This window comes from Podarcis pityusensis, assembly GCF_964106645.2.
Source record: "Podarcis pityusensis genome assembly, chromosome: 16".
NCBI classification, from domain to species: domain Eukaryota; kingdom Metazoa; phylum Chordata; class Lepidosauria; order Squamata; family Lacertidae; genus Podarcis; species Podarcis pityusensis.
The window spans coordinates 14,408,455-14,430,542 of NC_138041.1; the positions used below are offsets into that span (position 1 = coordinate 14,408,455).

At 48.8% G+C, this 22,088-nt stretch overlaps 1 protein-coding gene and 1 long non-coding RNA gene across 2 annotated transcripts; one reads left to right on the plus strand and one right to left on the minus strand.

Moving 5' to 3' along the window:
• The first annotated feature begins 9,446 nt into the window (after positions 1-9,446).
• On the plus strand, positions 9,447-16,974 carry CFL1 (cofilin 1). The gene is made up of 4 exons (XM_080985502.1): positions 9,447-9,633; positions 12,429-12,736; positions 14,005-14,081; positions 16,082-16,974. The coding sequence occupies exons 1-4, from the start codon at positions 9,631-9,633 to the stop codon at positions 16,192-16,194; spliced, it is 501 nt and encodes a 166-aa protein (XP_080841628.1). The 5' UTR covers positions 9,447-9,630; the 3' UTR covers positions 16,195-16,974.
• Positions 16,319-17,927, minus strand: LOC308465531. The gene is made up of 2 exons (XR_013980493.1): positions 17,820-17,927; positions 16,319-17,783 (listed from the first exon to the last, which is right to left on the minus strand). It is a non-coding gene; the product is annotated as an uncharacterized lncRNA (long non-coding RNA).
• Between the last annotated feature and the right edge of the window lie 4,161 nt (positions 17,928-22,088).

A 22,088-nucleotide genomic window follows, 5' to 3' on the forward strand; every position in this document is an offset into this window, starting at 1 on the left:
TTTTAAAAAACCTCTCAGAGCTTCAATCCCTCTTCCCAGGGAATTCTGGGAACTGTAGCTCTGTGATGGGAATAGGGTCTCCTAGCAAACCCAAATCCACGAAATTAAAAGACACCTTCTCCTTGGGAGAAAGGCGATGGCAGACAGCTTCTTAAATAGCAGAGACATCACCTTGCCAACAAAGGTCTGTATAGTTAAAGCCATGGTTTTCCAGGTAGTGATGTATGGAAGTGAGAGCTGGACCGTAAAGAAGGCTGATCGCCGAAGAATTGATGCTTTTGAATTATGGTGCTGGAGGAGACTCTTGAGAGTCCTATGGACTGCAAGAAGATCAAATGCATCCATTCTTAAGGAAATTAGCCCTGAGTGCTCACTGGAAGGACAGATCGTGAAGCTGAGGCTCCAATACTTTGGCCACCTCATGAGAAGAGAAGACTCCCTGGAAAAGACCCTGATGTTGGGAAAGATTGAGAGCACAAGGAGAAGGGGATGACAGAGGATGAGATGGTTGGACAGTGTTCTCGAAGCTACAAAAATGAGTCTGACCAAACTGCAGGAGGCAGTGGAAGACAGGAGTGCCTGGCGTGGTCTGGTCCATGGGGTCACGAAGAGTCGGACACGACTAAACGACTAAACAACAACAAGCAAATCCAAGCACCTGTTGTTGTTTTTAAAAAAACTAGTTCCCAGGATTCTTTGGGGGAAGCCTGCTTAAAGTGGTCTAATACTGCTTTATAGCGTCAATGGGGCCTAAGTAAGTTCCAGGCTCATTCTCCCACAAAACGTAGGCTCCCAAAAGTACCCAATTTACATTTGGAAATTACCCTTATGCAACCCTTCCACTTCTGCCACACCAATAGTTCAAAAGATGTTAATGAATTCCTGCATTGTAGAAGGCTGGGCCAGAAAACCCTTGGGTGCGCCTTCCAACTCTACAATGCTATGATTTTATGAATGGGTTGCTTGTTCAGCAATTGCTGGATTCCAGATAGAATTTTTTTTGGGGTGGGGGCGACAACACCACTAGGCTGCATGATTTGACATTACTAGGCCGCTTGGGAAAATCAGTTAGGCCTCTTGATGTGTGTGTCACATGTGCCAATCAGGGAATTTGTCCTTCCACCAGGTGAGTGGGAATGAGGCTCTAAATTTAATTAATAAAGGAAAGCCAGATGGCAGCAATTAGCAGAGCCCAGCCAGCAATCCCGCTGTTTATCTTACATCAGTGGAAAGAACAGGGCACAGGAGAGGCGGATGTAATGACTGGGATCCCATCTGCAGCTCCCTGTTGGGTGTTGCCTATTGTGAAGGTAACACACGCACGCACACACGTGTGGAAATCTCCAGGGTTTCCCCCTCCCCCACTTTCCCTTTCCCTCCCCCCCTCCTTTTCTTTCCACGGCTTTTCCTTCCCAGGAGAGAAGGCAAAAGGAAGCCCTGCAGTGCCCACCCACGGCGGCAGGGGGGCGCCCGCGTGCCAGGCGCTGCGCCTCCTCGCCGCCGCTCCACATGCCCAAATAAGGGCAAATCAGGTTGTGAGAATCAGGGAGGCGCTTGAGGGTTTGGCTCGCGCGACGCCTTATTTGGAAGCGAGAGAAGCGAAGAAGAAGGAGGGCGGGGGAGCAACGAGCGGTCCGGGCAGGGCGCGCGGAGAGGCAGGCAGCACCAACAGCAGCTGCAACGTGCACGCGCCTGTGCGTTGCAGAGAGGAAAAGGAGGGGGAGGAGGGAAGGACGCGCGCCCGGCTCGCCGCTACACAAGTCCCCCTTTGTCCCTGTCTGGTGCATCTATGCAAAGGCTTAGAATTGCGTGCATCAAAAGATGCTGAAGCCTTCCTTCCTTCTTTCTTTCCTAGAGATGGAGGGTGGGGGTGAAGGAGATTTGCTGCAATGCGGAGGGGTACTTCTCATTTCTCTCTCCCCTCTCCAAGCCTTCCTTGATCTCTGTTTCAAGTGCCTCCCCCCACCCTCGCAAACAGCAAAAAAGGGGCTGCTGCAGTGGCTATCTGATCCACGCTCTACATCCAATGCACATCTAAAGTGCATGCCTATCTCCCCTCCCCCCCCGCCTCCAAGAATCCTGCGAAAGTTACAGGATACTGGGAATTGTAGTTGTTTGAGGCAGAGAATAATTCCCCGGGATTCTTTGTGTGTGTTGTATTTTTTGCATGTGTTTTATATGTATGGTGTGCACCTACCCTGTGTGTGCCTGTGCCTCATCCTGGGGGTTCCACTTAAAACACAGTTTTGGCACAAACAAGGGGGTGTCAATAGCTGCAGGTGGGGGAGGCCTTGTAGCCCTCTCTCCCTCAATGAAGAACCTCTCTCTTTTTAATTAATTTTTGCAAAGGATAAGGAAACAGTTGTTGCGGCCTTCTCTCTGGCAGTGCAAACTGAGGCATGCCTACTCTGAAGTAAGGAAGGCCTATTTGAGTTTAGTGAGCTTTAACCCCAGGCAAGTTGAGTCCAAGGTGCAACACAGAATGAATCAACCGCCTCTCTCTTTGAGAATCTTTTTTAAAGGCCTTTTTGGAAATGGGAAAGAGCGATGAAGATGCTGCAACATGATCTAGGTGTGTGTGTCTGTGTTCAAATGTGTCTAGTCAGAAGTAAAGCCAGTTGACAGCCAGTGGGGCTTCCAAGGTATGTGAGTCATCAAAAGGCTCAGTCCCAGCAAAAGCAATGGGTGCCTCCCAGCATCTTTGCCTGGCCCTCAGGACTCTCCCCAACCCTCTCTCCAGGCCTCACCCCTTACCAGTCCTTCCCCTTGCCCACATTTGAGTGTTTCCTGACCCCTGGAATGTGTTTGTGAAGAGTGGCAATGCCTCTTGGTGGCCTGGATGGAGAGGTGTGAAACCTGTGGCTGGAATGTAGTGCTCTGCTTTCCTTTGGACTACATCAATGATGCTAAGAGGAGGGTATTGCCGTCTGGGCAGTACAGGACCTCCATACACACGACTCAGGCTTGTGCCCCAGGGAGGTCAGTTCACTTGTTGTTGTTTAGTCGTGTCCGACTCTTCATGACCCCATGGACCAGAGAACGCCAGGCACTCCTGTTTTCCACTGCCTCCCGTAGTTTGGTCAAACTCATGCTGGTAGCTTCGAGAACACTGTCCAACCATCTCGTTCTCTGTCGTCCCCTTCTCCTTGCGCCCTCCATCTTTCCCAACTTCAGGGTCTTTTCCAGGGAGTCTTCTCTTCTCATGAGGTGGCCAAAGTATTGGAGCCTCAGCTTCAGGATCTGTCCTTCCAGTGAGCACTCAGGGCTGATTTCCTTCAGAATGGATAGGTTTGATCTTCTTGCAGTCCATGGGACTCTCAAGAGTCTCCTCCAGCACCATAATTCAAAAGCATCAATTCTTCTGCGATCAGCCTTCTTGATGGTCCAGCTCTCACTTCCATACATCACTACTGGGAAAACCATAGCTTTAACTAAAGACAACAGTTCACTTAGGTGCTGCTAATCATGTATCGGCTTGGCTTCACCCCTGGAAGTGCGGACAGACGGATGCCAACAACAGTATGAGAGTCCATTGCGCAACCACTTTTGCTTCTGGCCCTGGGAAGGTTGTATGCAATGGACAGTGGCCCTTAAAGTGAAATAGATTCTCTGCCCCTACTAATATGCAGTTTCCTGGGACTAAGACCCATTAAGTGCTATGAATTAATCAGCAGGCTGTTCCTTTGGGCCTCTCTCTTGGAAAAAGAGAAGGATCAGGGAAACTATTGCTCTTTGTAAGTCATTGGACTCCCAACTTCCATTAGCCCCAACCAGCATGCTCAGTTGGTAAGGGATGATGGGATGTGTAGTCCAGCTACATCATTGGAGCCTGCCCCCCCCACAGGTTCAAAACATCCCCTTCCAACCAGCCCCAAAATACCGGCTCTCAGAGTAAGAAACAGCGATTAAACTGCAAAATAATAAACGAATGATGCATTAAAACCGCCACCATCTGTGCACTGTAGTAGGATTTCCAATCAATCAGAAAATAAAATGGGCCATTAGGTTTTATAAGCAGAAATCAAAATATTTGCAGATCAAATGACTATAAAAACAGGAACAGGAAGCAGTAAAATGAGCAGCAACTCTACTCAGTCAGCAATTCCATTGAGAGGGTCTAATTACCATAGGACAGACCCACACCATAGGTATGCTATAGGAAAATAAGGTATAAAGCACATCCAATGCACATTTAAGCACATCGCTTCAACCAGAGAATCCTGGGGGCCTGCCTCACAGAGCTACAGGTCCCAGCAACTGTAAGAAATTACAGTTCCTACCATTCTTTGGTGGAGGTCATGTGCTTTCAATGTGTATTGGATGTGCTTTCAATGTATGGGGTGGATCTGCTCGAAATCTACCATTTTAATGTAATTTCTTTTTCCAGGGACAACTTTTCTAAGCTTTGTGCAAGTGAGCCCTTTGTTTATGGGGCTGTAAAGAAGAAAATTTCCTGTACATTGTAGGGCAGGACTGGGGAACCTCTTTGCGCCCCACCCCTCAGGCCTCACCAGGCCTTCTGTGCCATTTCCAGCCTCGCTGGGGGAAAGCATTATCCCTAACCACTGGCCATGCTGGCTCTGGGGGGAGCTGGAGTCCCAGCAATACCTGCAGAGCATTTCATTGGCTACTGAAGTCCTCATGGAAATTCAACAATGTTTTAGTTTGAATTTCTCCTAACATACACATATTTGTGTGCAATTTTGCTTAATTTTTACAAAGGAAATTTCCCTTTATGCAATGCATTTTTGTGCACTGTTTTCACTAGTTCATGCACACTTTACCCCCATATTGTTTTGGAGAGTGTGCATCAGGCAGGTTTATCTAACAGTGCGAATGGAATGGCATCTCTCTCCCCCCCCCACCCCACCTTCCTAGCACTGATGCTGTTGTGCCCTTCAAACTACCTCCTCTTTAAGTCGAGCTATTTTCCTGCTGGCAGACGTGGATCTTTTTTCTCCAGGCTTTTTATGTTTTCCTAAAATGGGCATATAATTTATGAGTGCCTACTCTGTCTCACTCGCTCGGCAGTCGTTGGGGACCAAAGAATTTCCCTCGCCTTCTATTTCCAGAGCAAAAAATCTCTTCAGAATTTCCAGTTCGGTTTTCTCCTCTCTTTTCCCTCCTTATTCTTTTTAACCAAACCATGGGAAATTAAAACTGGAGGTGCTGAGGAGGGGTGGGGGGGTGGTTGGAAATCAAAGCACAGAACAAATGTGTTCCTTTTAGCTTCCCTCAGCCTTTCATTCCCTACACCCCCTGCCCCAGCATGTGGCTAGGATCTCTGCTGTGGTGGGAGGCTGGTTGAGTTATGCACATTCTAGTGCTGCCAAGTAATTTGAACGTGGGTGTCTTGATCCTAGGCACCTCGCAGCCAGTCCCTTAGCTCAGTGGTAGAGCATCTGTTGAAGTTCCTGGGTTCAAACCCCTGTATCTCCTGTTAGGGTTGGTAGAGACCCTTCTAGGAAGTTCTGGGGCCTTCTGCCTGCACAGCAGATGCTCTGCGGTGACCCCCGGCTCTTCCAAATCAAACAGGAACACAGGAAGCAGACTTGAACTGAGTCAGACCCATGGGTCCATCTAGCTCAGCATTGTCTACACTGACTGGCAGCAGCTCTCCAAAATTTCATAGGAGGGTCTCTACCACCTGGATTTTAATGCTCCTCTACCCCTCGTTTTGTTTTGTTTTTATTTTGCTTTAATTTTCTTACTGTTTAAATGGAATTATTATTATTTTTGGTTAAATTTCCTCAGGGGCCCCTGTTAGGACCAAATGGTAGCATGAAAACGTTTTCATCAATAAATGCCCTTGCTCCATCTTACTCTAGACACATGTTGCTTGAAGGATGAGGCCAGGAATTAGGTGTGCACAATCTGTAGACATTTGCCTCAAAAAGAATCCTTGACTGTTCAAGAAGCCTTGAATTCTATTAAACCCCCAAACATCCTTTCAAACGCACATTTTTTTTATTCGACCACTTGGACTCCGTCTCCTATCCACCCCTGTGGGAGACCTACAAGCCTGCCCTAGTGTGGCTGGGGGGGGGGGGGGGGAAAGCCCTTAACTTCCATTTTTAAAACTTCAAACAGTTTGAAGAGAAACTGCAACCATTAAACTACAAGAGGTTCATTGCTATCATGTGGGTTGAATGGGGAGGAGACAAAGCAGTTTTGAAACCCTACCACATGTCTTTATTGGCTTGCCAATGTTGGACTCTGTTAACATAAAAGCATAGAATTGTAGAGTTGGATGAGGCCCTGAGCATCAACTAGTCCGGTGTTTCCCAAAATTGGGTCTCCAGCTGCTTTTGGACCACAATTCCCATCATCCCTGACCACTGGTCTTGCTGTCTAGGGATAATGGGAAATGTAGTCCAAAAACAGCTGGAAAGCCAAGTTTGGGCAACACTGGCTAGTGTCCCGTACCCCCGCTGCAATGCAGGAATCGCAACTAGAGCACCCATGGCAGTTGGCCATCCAGCAACAACTGTTTTGTGAATTACCACTGTATATTACTTTTTATTATTATTTCTTCCCTCCCCTTTCTCCTGAAGGAGTTCAAGGTAGCACACATTAGAAAACAGACACAACCAAAAACAAAATACCGTATTTTTTGCTCTATAAGACTCACTCCCCCCCCCCCTAAAAAGTAAGGGGAAATGTGTGTGTGTCTTATGGAGCGAATGCAGGCTGTGCAGCTATCCCAGAAGCCAGAACAGCAAGAGGGATTGCTGCTTTCACTGCGCAGCGATCCCTCTTGCTGTTCTGGTTTCTGAGATTCAGAATATTTTTTTTTCTTGTTTCCCTCCTCCAAAAACTAGGTGTGTCTTGTGGTCTGGTGCATCTTATAGAGCGAAAAATACGGTAAGTTAAAACTAAAACAGTCAAACTGCTACTCCAGCAGAAAAGGAATAGCAGGCTTATGACAACAATTGTCCTCCAAAGGCCAAGATAAACAAATGTGTCTTAAACACATGCCAAAATACTGACAGTGCGATGGACAAGCATAAGCGATAGTATGGGTGAGCCACTTTAGGCTTAGCAAATATGGCCCTCCAGGCAAGACTTAAAGCGTAGCCACTTGTGGGACTAGTAGTGGCATCTTCAAGGGTAGCCCCATGTAGAATGCACTGCAGTAGTCCAGTCATGAAAGGCTTGCTGAAACGCAGCTGTCCTGGTCCAGGAATGGGGATAGCAGGCAAACCAGCCAGAGCTGGAAATAAACACTTGCTGCTGAAACCACCAGTGACAGCAATGGATCCATGATCATTCCCAAGCTATTGTCTTCCTCATTCCCAGATATAGGAATTGCCTGTCATTAGCGCTATTGCTGGCATTCAGTTGCAGTTTATTGGCCTTCAGAAAGTGGTCCAGCACTTGTACAGCCTCCCCTGATTTAGATGGAGAGATAGAGCTCCCAGGTTCCTGGAAGACTGCTCCCAACAGTAGCATAGGAGGCAAAATAGACGGACCCCCTGAGGGATCCCAATGCCCCCCAAACCATGCGGCCAAGATGCAGTTATTCCAGCTCTACTTTCTGGTAGGAGCAGAGCCACTGAGGAGCAGGGCCTCCAAGTCGCAACCCCAAATCGTTCCAGAAAGTAAGTGTAGCCAATGGTGTTGAAAGGCATGGAGAGATTGAGGAGAGCCAACAGGGATCTGGCTCTCTCCAGTCTCTCTCACAATAAAGGTCATCAGGCAGGGTGACCAAGGGTTTTCCATTGCCATAAAAAGGCCTGAAGCTGGATTGAAACAGGGCTAGATAATCTGCTTCATCTAGGCATGTTTGCAGTTGGTCAGCCACCACCCTTTCAACTACATAATTATCTGCGTCTCTGACCTCACTGATTGCAATACAAGCACACCTAAGCACACACAGGTAGCTCAGGATTACACTCGACGCAACCTGGTGCAGTGGACTTCAATCCACTATAGTTTGTGCCATGGTATATTTCTTGGTCTTTAACACATCACATGATCTTTGCTGGTTTTGCCACAGGAGACTAACATGGTTGGCCATCTGGAGATAATATTATCACACCAAGAAAGGGGTGCATGTTGGCCTCCATATGTTTGTTGAACTAAATCTCCCATCATTCCTGGCACTGGCTTGCTGTGGCTAGGGCTGATGGGAGTCTAGTAACATCTGGAAGGCCACAGATGTTACTCTCTCCTTTACTCTCTTACTGTTGCTTATTATTATTACTCAGCGCTTTTTTCTGGGGGGATGCAGGGGTATGTATACTCCTAAACATTTTGTGAATCTTTGTACTTTGTAGTGATGATTTTCTTGAGTCAAAATGAGAGTACCACTAAACACTTTGTTTAGAAAAAAGGACTATTTACTTATTACTAAATACAGTGGATGCTCGGGTTGCGAACGTGATCTGTGCGGGCGGCATGTTCGCAACCCACAGCGTTTGCAACCCGCAGTGCCGTGTCTGCCCCTGTGCAGGTTGCGATTCAGTGTTTCTGCGCATGCGCAAAGCGCGATTTAGCGCTTCTGTGCATGTGCAACCACTGAAACCCAGAAGTAACCCGTTCTGGTACTTCCGGGTTTCGGCAGGTAAAGGGCCCCCTGACCATTAGGTCCAGTCGTGGCCGACTCTGGGGTTACGGTGCTCATCTCGCTTTATTGGCTGAGGGAGCCAGTGTACAGCTTCCGGTAACCTGAAAAAAATGCAACCTGAAGCATCTGTAACCCGAGGTATGACTGTACAACATAATAATTCCTAGATAAAACACAAGATCTTTCTGCTCCCTTCTATCTCTGTGACACTTACCCCCAGTCCTTTATTTCTGGAAAAAAGGTGGGGGAACTCACCATGAAGTTTGTTTTGTTTATTGCAGGTCTAGTCACAGTGCCCCCCCCAACACGGGCAGTGGCTAAATGTAAAATGTGATTAATAAAGTCAAGCAGACAATGATCTGGATTGGAAATGGCCACAACTTTATAGATTACAGCCATTGGGTGTGTATCTGTTCCTGCACCCCCAGACAAAAAATATATATTTCATTTTTAAAAGGTAAGGGAACTCAGTTCCCCCGAGTTCCTGCTCAAAACGTCCCCTGCTTGCCGAATGTGGCCCTCCAGAGGTTGACTAGACTCCAGCTGCCAGCATCCCCGGCAATCAGCCCAGGCTGGCTGGCATGGATGATGGGAACTGGAGTCCCAGCGGGCGCAGGTTCCCCCACTCCGGCCTGTCACAGTGAACTACGTTTCCCAGGATTCTTGTGGGGGGTGTCGGGAAAGGGAAAGGCCAGTGGAAAGGAGACGAGGCCTTTTTTGGGGGGGGGGGAGAGAGAGAGAGAGAGAGAGAGAGAGAGAGAGAGAGAGAGAATATGAGGGGGGAGGACTCGGTTTCCCATGGTACATCGCGCTGCCGGACCGGAAGCGGCTCCTCCTCGGGAGGCGCCTTAAAGCGGAAGCGTCGTGCCGGGGCGGGGCTGCAGTTCCTTTCGGGCCTCGCTTGACGCGCAGACGGAGTCGGAGCCGCCGCCTCGGAGAAGGAAGCAGCAGTCGACGCCGACGCCGCACCAGCAGCAGCAGCTCCGAGCGCGAAGAGCACCGCCGACGCCGCGCACACCTTCTCTTCCTCCTTCACCTTTCCCTTAGTCGCCTGCAGCACCATGGTAAGACCCGGCGCGGCCCCTCTCCTCCACCGCCCCCCCACCGCCCGCCCCACACACCGGGCCGCCATCTTGTCTCCCGGCCGCCATTTTGAGGGGGGCTCTCGGGGGCCCCTTTCTCCCCGCCCCACCTGGCTTTGGCGGCGAAGGTGCCTCTGTGGCTCGATGTAGCCCCCCCCCCCCCCGCTTAGCCCCTCGCCGCATTCTGGCAGTCACATGGCCAGTCACATGGGGAGGAGCTATTTTCTGTAGTGGGAGGGGGAAGGGAAGCCCCTCATCCTCCCAATCTCCTCACCCTCCCCCCACCACACCCGACCTATATATCACCCTTCTGACGGGGTATGATACTGGATGGAATCTTCTTTTTTTCCTTTTACACCCCCCCCCCATTTTGTAGAGCTGGATGAGAGAGGGTAGAACCCAGGACCCCCATAAGTGTGGGGTGTGCAAATGCCTTCCGAACCTACATTGCCTTTTCTTGCTTCTTAAAATGACTTAATTTGAAAGACCTGCGCAGAGGGAACTCGCTGCCCTTATCCTTTCCCGGACCTCTGTTCTTTCCCTGCCGCCTCCGTCCCTCCCGCTCTTCCTCTCTCCCTCCCTTTTCCACAGCAGCTTCTCTCTACGGAGATGCAGGTTGAAAGGGAAGAGGGATATATAGAGGAGCCTATTGTGTGTAAGTCCCGGCGCGGGGAGGGGGGAGTCAAGACTCACGTGGCTGGGCATTGCAGCAGTTTTATCCCCCACCCCACTCAAAAGGCCTGGATAAAACTATTTGCTCCCTCTCCAAAGAGCAGGTTCTAAATGCTGGCTGAATGTGGCACCTCTCCTAAAATGTCTATCAAATGACACTCTCAGGCTTGTGGTTTATATCCTTCCTGCAGCGAGGAGCTGGCCTGCCAAGAGACTCCTTAATAGTGCTGGCGAGAAATTCCTGGGCTCTTGATACTCTCACCTTTTTCTCCTCCCCTCCCCCTTGCCAAAATTGCTCTCTATTGCCCGTTGTAAAAACGCACCCCCTTTTTCACTTCCCAAACTCTGAACTGGACAGGCTGCTTCCCTTGCCCGGGATTTGCACCCCTCCTAAGAGATCCCGTGTTGTTTCCCAGCTTCTGCTGGTGACAATAGATCTCTCCCTCTCTTAAGAAAAACCACAGTCCTGAGCACGCATCTCCTGAATGCTGCCACTTAACCTTCTCTCCTCTTCCCCCCTCCTCCCCCCCCATCCCCTGCGACACAAGTCTACTTCCTTTTCTGGTGTTGGAGGCAGGAGGCCAAGCACCTCCCTCCAGACTGGCAGCTTTGGGGCACCTGCTGTCTCTGCTCTTGCATTCTGTGCTTTTCCCACCCCAGAAAGCTAGTGCCAGATTCCCGGCATCTCTGCTCCTGGCCTCTCCTGGGGGCAGGCATGGAACCTAGGAGATTTTTCTTTTAAAAAAACACTCCCTAGTTGGTTTATTTCCAATTCTGGCTGTTAAATCGCCCGTATATACCACTCCCAATCCTGCCTTCCATCATCATCCTAACCTTAACCTGAATCCATTTCCTTCTATCTCTTCATTTTAGTGATGGGAATTTCTGACTCTGTTTAAAAGGTCAATTGGATGGGCCCCTCTTTGTGTGTGTGTGTGTGTGTGTGTGTGTGTGTGTGAGAGAGAGAGAGAGAGAGAGAGAGAGAGAGAAGTCTGCCCCAAATTCACTGTCTAGTCATTTGAAGAAGTCCTTGTAAAAAAAAAAAAAAGTTTTATGTGGCTTAACTCCAGATGACTCTGTTGGAGTCAGTTTCTTCACAGAACCTGCTCTGACCAGGATAGGGAAAGGCATCTAGGTTTAGGCTCTGGAATCTCGTCCATAACTGCCTGGGGTCAGTAGCCGGCCAAAATTTGTGGTTGCCTTAAACCTTTTCCTCTTCATTTCCTGTAGGGATGGGGAGTTTGAGGCTTATCTCTATTGCACATGTGCTTTGAAGTTGCCTCTGCAGCGCAAGATCAGGGAGAAAATCTCTGCTCCCCAGTTCTGAGCTCAGGAAGAGGGTGGGGGCTGGTCTGTGTCATGCTCTACTTCTGAAGCACTCAGAAGGGGGGGGGGGAGAGCAGTGATGGCTCATTCTTTACAGAGTTTGAAAGGATTCTTATGGCAAGTGAGTTTGCGGATCCATTTTTGAGCCTTTGCTAATTTGCATGAGTAAATGTAAGTTCTTCTGGATTAGCCTGGATGTCATTCTGAATAGCTTAGTTTGTTAGATCATGGAACTGATAACGCCAAGGTTGCAGGGTTCAGACACCGTATGGGACACCAGCATATTCCTGCATTGCAGAGGGTTAGACTATATGGTCCTCAGGGTCCCTTCCAAATCTGTGATTCTATGGATCAGACCAAAGGCCCAGTCAGCCCAGCATCCTGTTTTTCCACAGTTAAGCAGGCCATGAGGGCAACCTGGTGTTTCTCTCCAGTGACTGATATTCAGGCACAGTTGCACCTCTGAACATGGGCGGGTCCACATAGTCATCATGTGTGGGAAGCTAGTAATATTGTCTAATCCCTTTCAAAGCCATCTGGGCTAGTGCACATCACCACATCAAGTGGCAGCGAATTCTGTAAATGAATTATGCACCACACGAATAAGTATTTTCTTTATCCGTCCTGATTCTCCTGCCATCTGGTTCATTGGATAACCCAGAGATCCAGTACTATGAAAGTGGGAGGGAATGCATCTTATTCTCTCTCCCACATGTGGAGGCTTTGGTGTGGCTATTGGCTGACTCCTTTCCCTTCTCCCTCCCTCCCTCCCTGGGCAGGCATCTGGCGTAGCCGTCTCCGATGGAGTTATCAAGGTCTTCAATGACATGAAGGTGCGCAAAGCATCCACCCCAGAAGAGGTGAAGAAGCGCAAGAAAGCTGTGCTCTTCTGCTTGAGCGAAGATAAGAAGAACATCATCCTGGAAGAGGGGAAGGAGATCCTGGTGGGGGATGTGGGGGACACCATTGATGACCCTTACCTCTACTTCGTCAAGATGCTGCCGGACTGTGACTGCCGCTATGCCCTTTACGATGCCACCTATGAGACAAAGGAAAGCAAAAAGGAGGACCTTGTCTTCATCTTCTGGTGAGGACTCCCTCCTAAAAACAAAACAAACTAAAGCCTACTTTGGTGCTACTGCCAGGCCACCCCATATCCCCTGCCCCCAGGCTCCCCCCCTTCCCCGTACTCACGGAATCATGTTGAAGAGTAGTTCTTTTGGCCAGAAAAATGCTACCAAGCAAATGCAATCAGAGCAGAGGGTCTGGTGTGTTTGGAACCCTTTGTTGGAGGCTACTTCCCTGGCTACTTTTTCCGAGCTGGACACGGATTCTATCTGCTCCAGCCATCCCCCTCCCCCAGTCTAGCCTTGCTTCCAGATCTCATGAAAAGGCTTATTCACGACCTGTCTTGCCACTCTTCTTCCCGGGTGTCAAACCAAGGGCTGTTGATGCCTTGGAAAGAGTTGAGAGCAACCCGCTGGAGAAGATAGCAAGTGACTGAGCTTGGCTGAGGGCTCTAGGATTTCCATGGCAGAACTCGAGGATTTCACTCCGGGCACCTTAGTTCTTTTCAGAGTTGACAATGGGGGCAGAACTGCTTTGATGTGACTTACCTGGAAGTCCTAGGGATAGGGGTAGATCGCTGCCTCAGGCACCTTCAGTGCTTCCTGGCACTGTTGCCATGATAACGTGGGGTTAAAGTCCTTTTAGGGAAGCATCCCTCCACATGTATGCACCCGCCTCCCATATACCTGGGATGCGGAGAATAGAAATCCGTTGCCAAGCAGTTCAGTTTGTGCCCATATCAAATTGTGGCATGGCAACAGCACAACCATTTTAAACACCCTGTATATCTCAGGTAAGGGGGGGTATAAACAACCCAGGAATGAGAGGCAATTGTTGCCCTACACAGTGTGCAAGGAAATTTGGGCTGTCCTGTTGTAGTCTTCAATTTAAAAGGCTGTAGGTCATGGAATCTGTAGCACAGAACTGGGGAAACCTGCGCCCTCATGATGTTCCTGGGCTAAACTCACCATTGGCCATGCTGGCTGAGACCGAAGGCAGTCCAACAACATCTGGAGGACCACAAGTTCCCCCACCCTCTGTTCTAGCAGGTGAGGGGGGAAATGTCTTTGTCCCAGGATTCCGTTTGAGGAAGTGACTCCATTAGGCATATGGATGACGTGGCTGCTGCTATGCCCTTAGGCATCTTCCCTCCTCTATCCTTGTCCGCTCCTTGAGCTGTTTTCACCCTGTTCAGACTAAGAAGGGAGGATATATATTTGTTATTTCCATGGGAATTGGGGCTGGTCACGCTCCTGATGTTGAGGTTGCTGTTTTGTCTCCCCGCAGGGCGCCTGAGTGTGCCCCCCTGAAGAGCAAGATGATCTATGCCAGTTCTAAGGATGCCATCAAGAAAAAATTAACAGGTGAGAGCTGGTGCGGTTGCCTCTTTCACACCAGGGGGATAGGAGTTGGGGACTAGACTGCTGTAGCTCAGCAGTAGAGCACATGCCTCTTACGCAGATGGCCCCACGCTGGAGGTAGAGCTGGGAGGGGAGTCGTGTCTGAAATACTGGAGAGCTGCCAGTCAGTGCCACTGTAATTACTGTCTGTGTAGTGATTATTGTATATGCTTGTGTAAAAGCCGACTTTTTCAGAACATTTTTTATGCTGAAAAAGCCCCCTACGGCTTATACTTGAGTGAGGGTCCCCTTTGCTGCTGTTGGCGGCGGAGGAACAAGCAGCCCTTTTGGGCTGCTTGTTCTTCCTCCGCCGCTGCCACCATTGGCCTCTGCCTCTCGGCAGCACGCTAAATAGGCAGGGGGACGGTAGGGGCTGGGGGGGGGGAGAGAAGCCCCCTCTGCCGTATGCATGCGCACGCACACACACGCACTCCGGCCCACCAGGAGGTTTGTGGTGTGGTGAACTAGCTTATACTCGAGTCAATAAGTTTTCCCAGTTTTTTGTGGTAAAATTGGGTGCCTCGGCTTATATTCAGGTTGGCTTATACTCGAGTATATACGGTAATTTTGCAAGATGCTTTTCTCTTGTGATTGCCTCTCTGCAACCATCTTGGAGGGGCAGAAACTGACCTTGTGAGAATCAAATTGACACTGGCCTCTGCTTTCCTGTGCCATGGTCCCATCTGCAATAAGGCTTCCCCCTTTCCCAAAATGGAGAGAAGGCCTTCACTTGATCAGAAGTGGCAAGTGGTAGGGCCCAAAGTTTAAGACTTGGTAGTACTGTGCTCAGAGGCTCATAGAGCAGGGATGGCCAGGCTATGGCCCCCACAATATGTTGCTGGACTGCTCTTAGCCCCAGCCAGCATAAGCAGGTATGCTGGGAGTTGTCCAGGAACAGGTACCACCCTTCATTTAGAGGTTTGAGCCTCCCCAGCAATGTTTCAGTTAATATCATTGTGGGTTGAATCCAGAGTTAAGTTGGCAATGTTGAAATCAATGGGACAGATTTAGACATTGATTCAGCCCTATGCATCTTTGAAATGCCCTTAAAATGGCTGTTAACAATGTAGTGGTGAAATATTAATTTAATAGTAATTTATTATTTATACCCCGCCCGTCTGGCTGGGTTTCCCCAGCCACTCTGAGCGACTCCCAACCAAATATTAAAAACATGATACAGCAGTAAGCATTAAAAACTTCCCCAACCAGGGCTGCCTTTGCTTCCTGAATAAACAGTTGATTGGGCTGAAACCCTACTTTTGGTCCCTTCTATGTTGCCTTCTCATTCACCTTCACTCTCATTGTCTGAAAACAGCATGCTAATTCCCACAACTGTCTCCCAACTTTGTACTGGCCCACACTTCTCTCCACCTGAAATTGACTTGACCTCTCCCCAATCTGACCCTCCTCCCTGCATCTGAATAGCAGCTAAGCAGACTGAAAGACTTTTCAGATGCTACAAATGGAGCGTTGAGACAAAGAAGTCCATCTCTTCATAAGTTTCTTGGGCAGCCTTCGCTAGCCTGATGTCCCACAGATGTTTCAGGATTGCAGCTCTCACCAGCCCCAGCTTGCCGGGGACTGTAGTCCACGATCTTCTGGAGGGTACCATTGGTGGAGGCTGTTCTTGAGAGCTTTTTCCAGCTGCCACCCGACAGTGACTTTGGCTGTGCAAATTGCCAGTGCAATTTGTGCCTGCTACAAATTGCAGAGGTGGTGGGTTGTTGAGACTGGGGAGCTGTGGTGGTGGACCAAATACAGAGATTGGGATTAAAGGGGTGGATAACAGATGTGTGTGTGGGGGGGGAGGCATTGTTGTTCTTCAGCCTTTGTTCTATCTCTAGTAGCCGCTAGTGGGGAAGGGGTGCTGTTTGATCTGGGGATCGGCCTGTTGAATTGGCTGGGCAGGAATACATGATGGAGGTCTGCAAGAGCCACTCATGTCCCCACCTCTTCCCTTGCAGGGATCAAGCACGAGTTGCAAGCAAACTGCTACGAGGAAGTCAAGGATCGCTGCACCCTTGCGGAGAAATTGGGCGGCAGTGCCGTCATCAGCTTGGAGGGCAAGCCCTTGTGAGCCACCCCCTCCCCCGTTGTGCCAGCGTCTTCGGAGCTTCCATTATATTGGCCCTGTGCTATCATTTTTTGGGGGTTCGGTGGGTGGGACATGGGGTGGGTTCTCCGTTTTAGTTAGGTTCCGGTTTTCTGCCTTCTCACCTTTTTACCCCCTCTGGTGCTCCCTTCTCATGAAAGCAGCTGCAGCCCAACCTTGCGGCTGCTGTTAAAACTTGCCAAACCAGCTACAACTCCTTCTCCCTGTTTCCCGGCCCCCCAAACCTTCCTCTATCCTTCCTCCCCCTCTCCAAGCCTAGACTCTTAAGGTGGCATTCCTTGAGGCCCCACTTCTTGGCTGCTTCCTTCACCCCATGGGACCATTGGTTTCCTCCATTCCAGCTTTGGGACCACTCTCAAGCAGGATTCCACTCCTGGCCAAGGCTTGAATATGGTGTGGGAGGGAGGGCAAAAGGAAGGGGGCACCTAAAGGCAGGGGTCTCCATGGCCCCTCATTCCAAAATTAGTCCATCATTCCCAGTGTGTAATTTTTTTTCTTTTTTTGTTCTCTGTATGTGTGTTTTTGGAAAACAAATGTGGAATGGCAGCTGTGTTCCCGGCCCCCCCTCCCAGTGACCCACAACCCCTCCCTCTTTACCGCCATAGTGGCTTTGTGCTTGTCTGTAGTACTGTGTATAAATGAGATATTGTGGAGAAAGTTGCACCCATCTCAATGTTGGGGGTGGAATTAACAAAATATGGAAGCAGCACCAATGATCTTCAATAAAAAAATTAAATAATGCTACCTCTTGGGTGTGTCTGTCTCTCCCCCCCCCCCTTTTCTTTCTCACTCAACCTGAGCCTTGGGGGTTAAGCACAGGGCTGTGTGTACTTGGTGTTAAAACTTTCCTAATTCTCTGCCAAGAAAAGCAACCCATTCAACCTGTGAGTTGCGCCAGGTCACTAAATCTGCTTCTTGTTCTGACAAAATTCTACCTCTGCCAGAGGTCAGATGGAATCCCCCCTCCTTTTCCTCCATCAGTACTAGAAACCTTCATCCACCTGTTTGCTTCCAGCATTAACCAGGTGATGCCCACATGATTTCCGCCCCATCTTTCTAGCCACAAGAGCTAGAAACTTGGGTTTCATTTTAAATAAAACCCGATTGATCATGAATCTAGAACAAACACTTAAAGGTTCCGTCTCATCTAAGACTCCTAAAGCAGAATGGATGGAACATCGCCTTTCCCTCCAAAATCTCTCTTGAGGAAATGGAGGAAATTTAATGGAGGAAATGTTCGCCTCTCCTTGTGACTTGCTCACTGCTGGCTTAAAAAGTTAATAGCTTACCAAGCACTGCTGGGGAAACTTTTAGTAGTTAAACCTCCTCTTTGTAACCTTCAAAATATGCTCTTTCACGTTTCACAGAAGTTCTTGCCTGCTGGAAGTATTCGTGTGTGTGTACATACATATATCACAAGCTGAATAGAAAACAGGCACTTCCTCATTTATAACACAGGCCTATCATAGAAGGCTTTTAAAATAGTCTGGTGCTTGGACTTTGGTCCGTCCATAGGGTGTGGTGAAAGCACACTGGACGAGCTTTGTGCTTTTCTTTTGCTGCGTTAAGTCTGATGCAGAAATGATAACATCAGGAAGGTGCTATTGACACTTCACGAAGGAAAGTGAATTATATAGGCCCCAAACCCAAGTTACGAGAAGTGATTTTGCCTAAACTTTGGGAAGAACTTGCAGAGGGTATTACGTAGTTATTTGTGGGGAGGGGGAATTGCATCGGGAGATGGGCTGTTTGCTTACAGTGTTTTTAAGCAGAGTCTGCATATTCACCTGCTACAGACACTAGGAGCAGATCGCCTCCGTTGTCAACCAGTTGTGCTCCATGACCTTTTGGATCCCTTTCAACTCCTGGGGGTAATCAGATTTGTAAGAAGTGGATTGCCTAAAATTGTGACTTGGCCCCAGGCTGAATTTTTTTGTTCTTTTTGATTGGTAGAGCATGAGACTTAGGGTCATGGGTTCGAGTCCTTTGTTGGGCAAAAGATTCTTGCATTACGGGGGGTTGGACTAGATGATGCTTGTAGTCACTTCCAACTCTCTATATAAATTCCATTGCTGGCTCTTGAAGGCAGCCTCTCCTAACCTGATACCTTCCAGATGTTTTGGACTACAACTCCCATCAGCCCCTGCCTGTGGGGCTAGTGCAGTATGCACTTGAGAGCACCAATCCCACTAAGAGGCAGGATTCTGTGCCCACCTAAGCCCTTTGCACATTGTAGTAATTGAGACTCCTGGAAGAGCTGCCTCCAGCCCCTGCCTACAGTGTGGGCTCAGCTGCCTACTTGCCTGCTTAGATCTCTCTCCTTAGGGTGTGGCTGGCCCAGTTACCTGCTGTCGGCCAAGGCAGACCAAAGTCCTGGGTGGGGTTCGCAGCTTTCACTGCCATCTCCTGCGCCTCCAGCATCCCTGAAGCTGCGTCATACTGGCACTGCTCAGTCTCTCCTTCCCAGCTGGGCGTCAGCCAAAAGAGGTTTGGGGCTCGGTTCAGAAAGGCAGCGCAACACCCAAGCTTCGTGGGGGAATGGGTGCTAGATTCTCCTTTGCCTCCTGCTCAAATGCTGGGGAAAGGCTGTAACTCAGTGGTAGAGCACCCCTTGGCTTACACCATGGGTAGGCAAAACAAACCCCGGGGGCTGGATCCGGCCCAATCGCCTTCTAAATCCAGGCCGCAGACGGTCCGGGAACCGGCATAGAATGTGCTCTTTTATTTAAAATGCATCTCTGGGTTATTTGTGGGGCATAGGAATTTGTTTTATTCCCCCCCCAAAAAAAATATATAGTCTGGCCCCCCACAAGGTCTGAGGGGCAGTGGACTGGCCCTCTGCTGAAAAAGTTTGCTGACCCATGGCCTACACAAAGCTCCAGGTTCGATTCCTGGCATTTCCAAGTAGGGGTGGGCATCGTCGTCCCGCTGAACCCCTGCGGAACGGCTGCTGGACCACTGAGCTGGAGGAACCAGTGGTCCAGTTCTGTAACAGCTTCCTGGCGTTCCACAGGAATCCTGTCCTTCATCTCCACAGCAGGCCCATGAGGAATGCGGCTGGTCTGAAAGTGTGTTGGGCCCAAGGCTGTCCGGAGCCATCTTAGCCCGGCACTCAGCGTCACACCTCCGTGGCGCAATGATTATTAGAGGCTGGATGTAATGGCCTTTCTACCCTTTTATTAGCTGGGGATGTGGCTTGCGTCACTTCCTTCAAACATCGCCGCCTGTGGAGCTTCTCTGACGGAGGCCCTGGTCGCCAGGCCCAGAGTCCCACCTTGACGGCACCACCTCTCGACCGTGGTTTCTTTTACTTTCATTTTAAAGCAAATTTCACGGGGAGGCTGTTTTCTACCTCTCTGGCACTGAAGCCTGGGAGTTTGCCTGCCTCTTGCACGCTTCCCAGAGGCATTTGGTTGGCCACTGTGAGAGGATGCCGGATCTTTGGCCTAATCTGGCAGCACTGGTTTCTAAGTGCTTGCAATTTGTACGATGTTTAAGGACAGAAATGACCGGGGGGGTGTATTTTGTTGCTTTTATAGCTGCTGGTAACTGGGATTATTCATAATTTGTGAGAGTGTGTTAAATATCTGCCATCGAGTGTTCATTTTTTAGACCAGGGGTGGTTGAGCCAAGGCAGCCTTCCCATCAGCCCCCTGCTGACATGGCCGATGGATAGGGATGATGGGAGTTGTAGTTCATCAACATCTGGAGGGCTACTGGTTCCCCATTCCTGGTTTTAGGTGTCTGTCAGTGTTTGCTCTCAGTGGACAGGAGATAGCTTGCATATGCTCAGAGGCACTGCTGTTAGCTTCACATTTTCAAATCTGTCCTTTTAAAGTTCAGAATCTTTTTAAGAGCAAGTTGCTATTGATGGCTGTACATTGCTCAACTGAGACTAGTTTCCTGAGCGCATTTTGAAAGACCAATCCCCCCCCACCCTCCCCTATCCCTTTGCCCTAAAGCGAACTTGTGGTTAAGGAGTCTCAACTCTTCTTGGTCTCTATTCTTGATGACGCATATCCTTTTTTTCTCTTGCTTAGTGGTAGAGGCGGAGCTTAACTTCTAAATGAGTCACACAAAGACCCAGGCTTTTCGCGGGTGGGGCAGGGAGGATGACCCAGTTTTCTTTTTAAAAGTGTCTCTGAGCTTGCACAAAGTTCCTTCAGCACCAAATAAGTCCCTTGGTGGGACAAGGGTGTATGGCATAGGTGCCCCACCCCAATCTGCCACCAGACTTCTTTCCTGTTGGATTATTCTTCCTGTATTTTAATCACATGTCTCTTCCTGTGTAATTTCAGAACTGGAAGGGGCAGTGTTTTATTTGATTCCCCCCTCCCCAACACCCCTTTTTCGTGGTTGTATGACTTGAGGGAAAATAAGTGCTTCTGTGTAATACAAAATATATACAGTATATTTTATTTATGCATGTGTCTATTGGATGTTTAGATGAAAATCAGAAAGGAATTGCTTTCTCTTTGATTCCCAATCACTACCGGTAACAGTCCGTTGGCACTAAAACAAAATCCATTGCATGCTTATTTGAGAGTAAACCCATCAAACACAGGAGAGCCTATTTCTGGGTAGGCCTGGCCATTCTAATCTGAGGTAGCTAGCTCTGGTGAGAATGGTTTAGTTGGTTTAAATCCAAAACACTTTCATCTCTGCCTCCACCCATGGCTAGCATGTGGCCCCTAACAGATTATCCCAGAGGGAATGCAGCCCTTGATATATATATATTTTAAACAATTTTTAATTGTTTTTTGTTGATTGTCCCTGGGCGGGGCTTTAAGCTAAGAGGCTGTGACTAAGAAGGTCTGAGAGTAGGAAAACCTTGTAATTTTGGAAAATAACTCATCAGTGCCCTTGTTTGTGTCAGGTGCATATATATGGATAAAACACAGGGCAAAGCATTTCTCCCACAGAAATAGGAGTGTCCATGTTCTGATTAAGCTCCTCCCCTTGCCCTCCAATTATAATTGTCATGGTAACTTAATTAGAAATTGGAAGAATTCGTTGCTCTTGAGAATGACAGGCAGAGCTCATGCAACAGTCAAAAAGTGGGCTCTGCTGTCCTCTGCAGGCCAAGCATGGTTATTGCATGACTTTTCAAAGCAGCTCTCAAAACGCTGAATTAATTTTTTAATTTTTTGTCATTGGCATCCATCTGTCTCAAGAGACAATGGAGCGCACCTCTGGAGGTGAAGTCAAATCGCTGCATTAGCAGTGCCAATGTGACCTGCCTAGTCCGCTGAGGACAAAATCGGGAAGTTTGTAGATAATCCAGGCTAGGGCCTGGAAACCAGACATCTTTCTTTCTGTTTGTTTTTTTGCAAGTTTTATTATTATGCACAGTTATTCCCCCCCCCAAAAAAACCCCACAGGGTGGGTGGTAGGAAGAAGAGAGATTAATTCTGCAGTTCATTTGTTTTTTAATTAAGTGGATAAATTTACAGCACATTTTTGCAATGCATTTAAACTTTGCGATAAGGTGATTTCTGCTGCAGCAGAGAAACGTGGTCTAGCTGCAGGTTCTTCATTTACAAAAGGAATAACAATATTCCCTGCTGCATTTAAACCTATCTGCCTTGGCAAAGCCTCTGGGTAACTGTATCTGGTGATGAGTCACTTTTTCCCATCAGAGCAAGGTTCCACCCTGTGTTGATTCTGCAAATCAGGGCTGGGGAACATTTTGCAGCCTGGGGACTGAATTCCCTTCTGGGCAATTTTTTTTGGGTGTGTGTGTGTCACATGCTAGTGATGGGTGGGGAGAGAGGGAGAATCAGGTGGAGATACACATGCCACCCTTGTACAGGAGGCTAGTTTCCACACACACACACCAGTGCCTGTCTGCCCCCCAC

What these genes read in the sequence shown, in the direction of transcription:
- CFL1 (XM_080985502.1), top strand. An exon ending in GACCTTGTCTTCATCTTCTG is followed by an intron (nt 12,737 to 14,004) that starts GTGAGGACTCCC and finishes GTCTCCCCGCAG; the next exon opens with GGCGCCTGAGTGTGCCCCCC. An exon ending in CATCAAGAAAAAATTAACAG is followed by an intron (nt 14,082 to 16,081) that starts GTGAGAGCTGGT and finishes CTTCCCTTGCAG; the next exon opens with GGATCAAGCACGAGTTGCAA.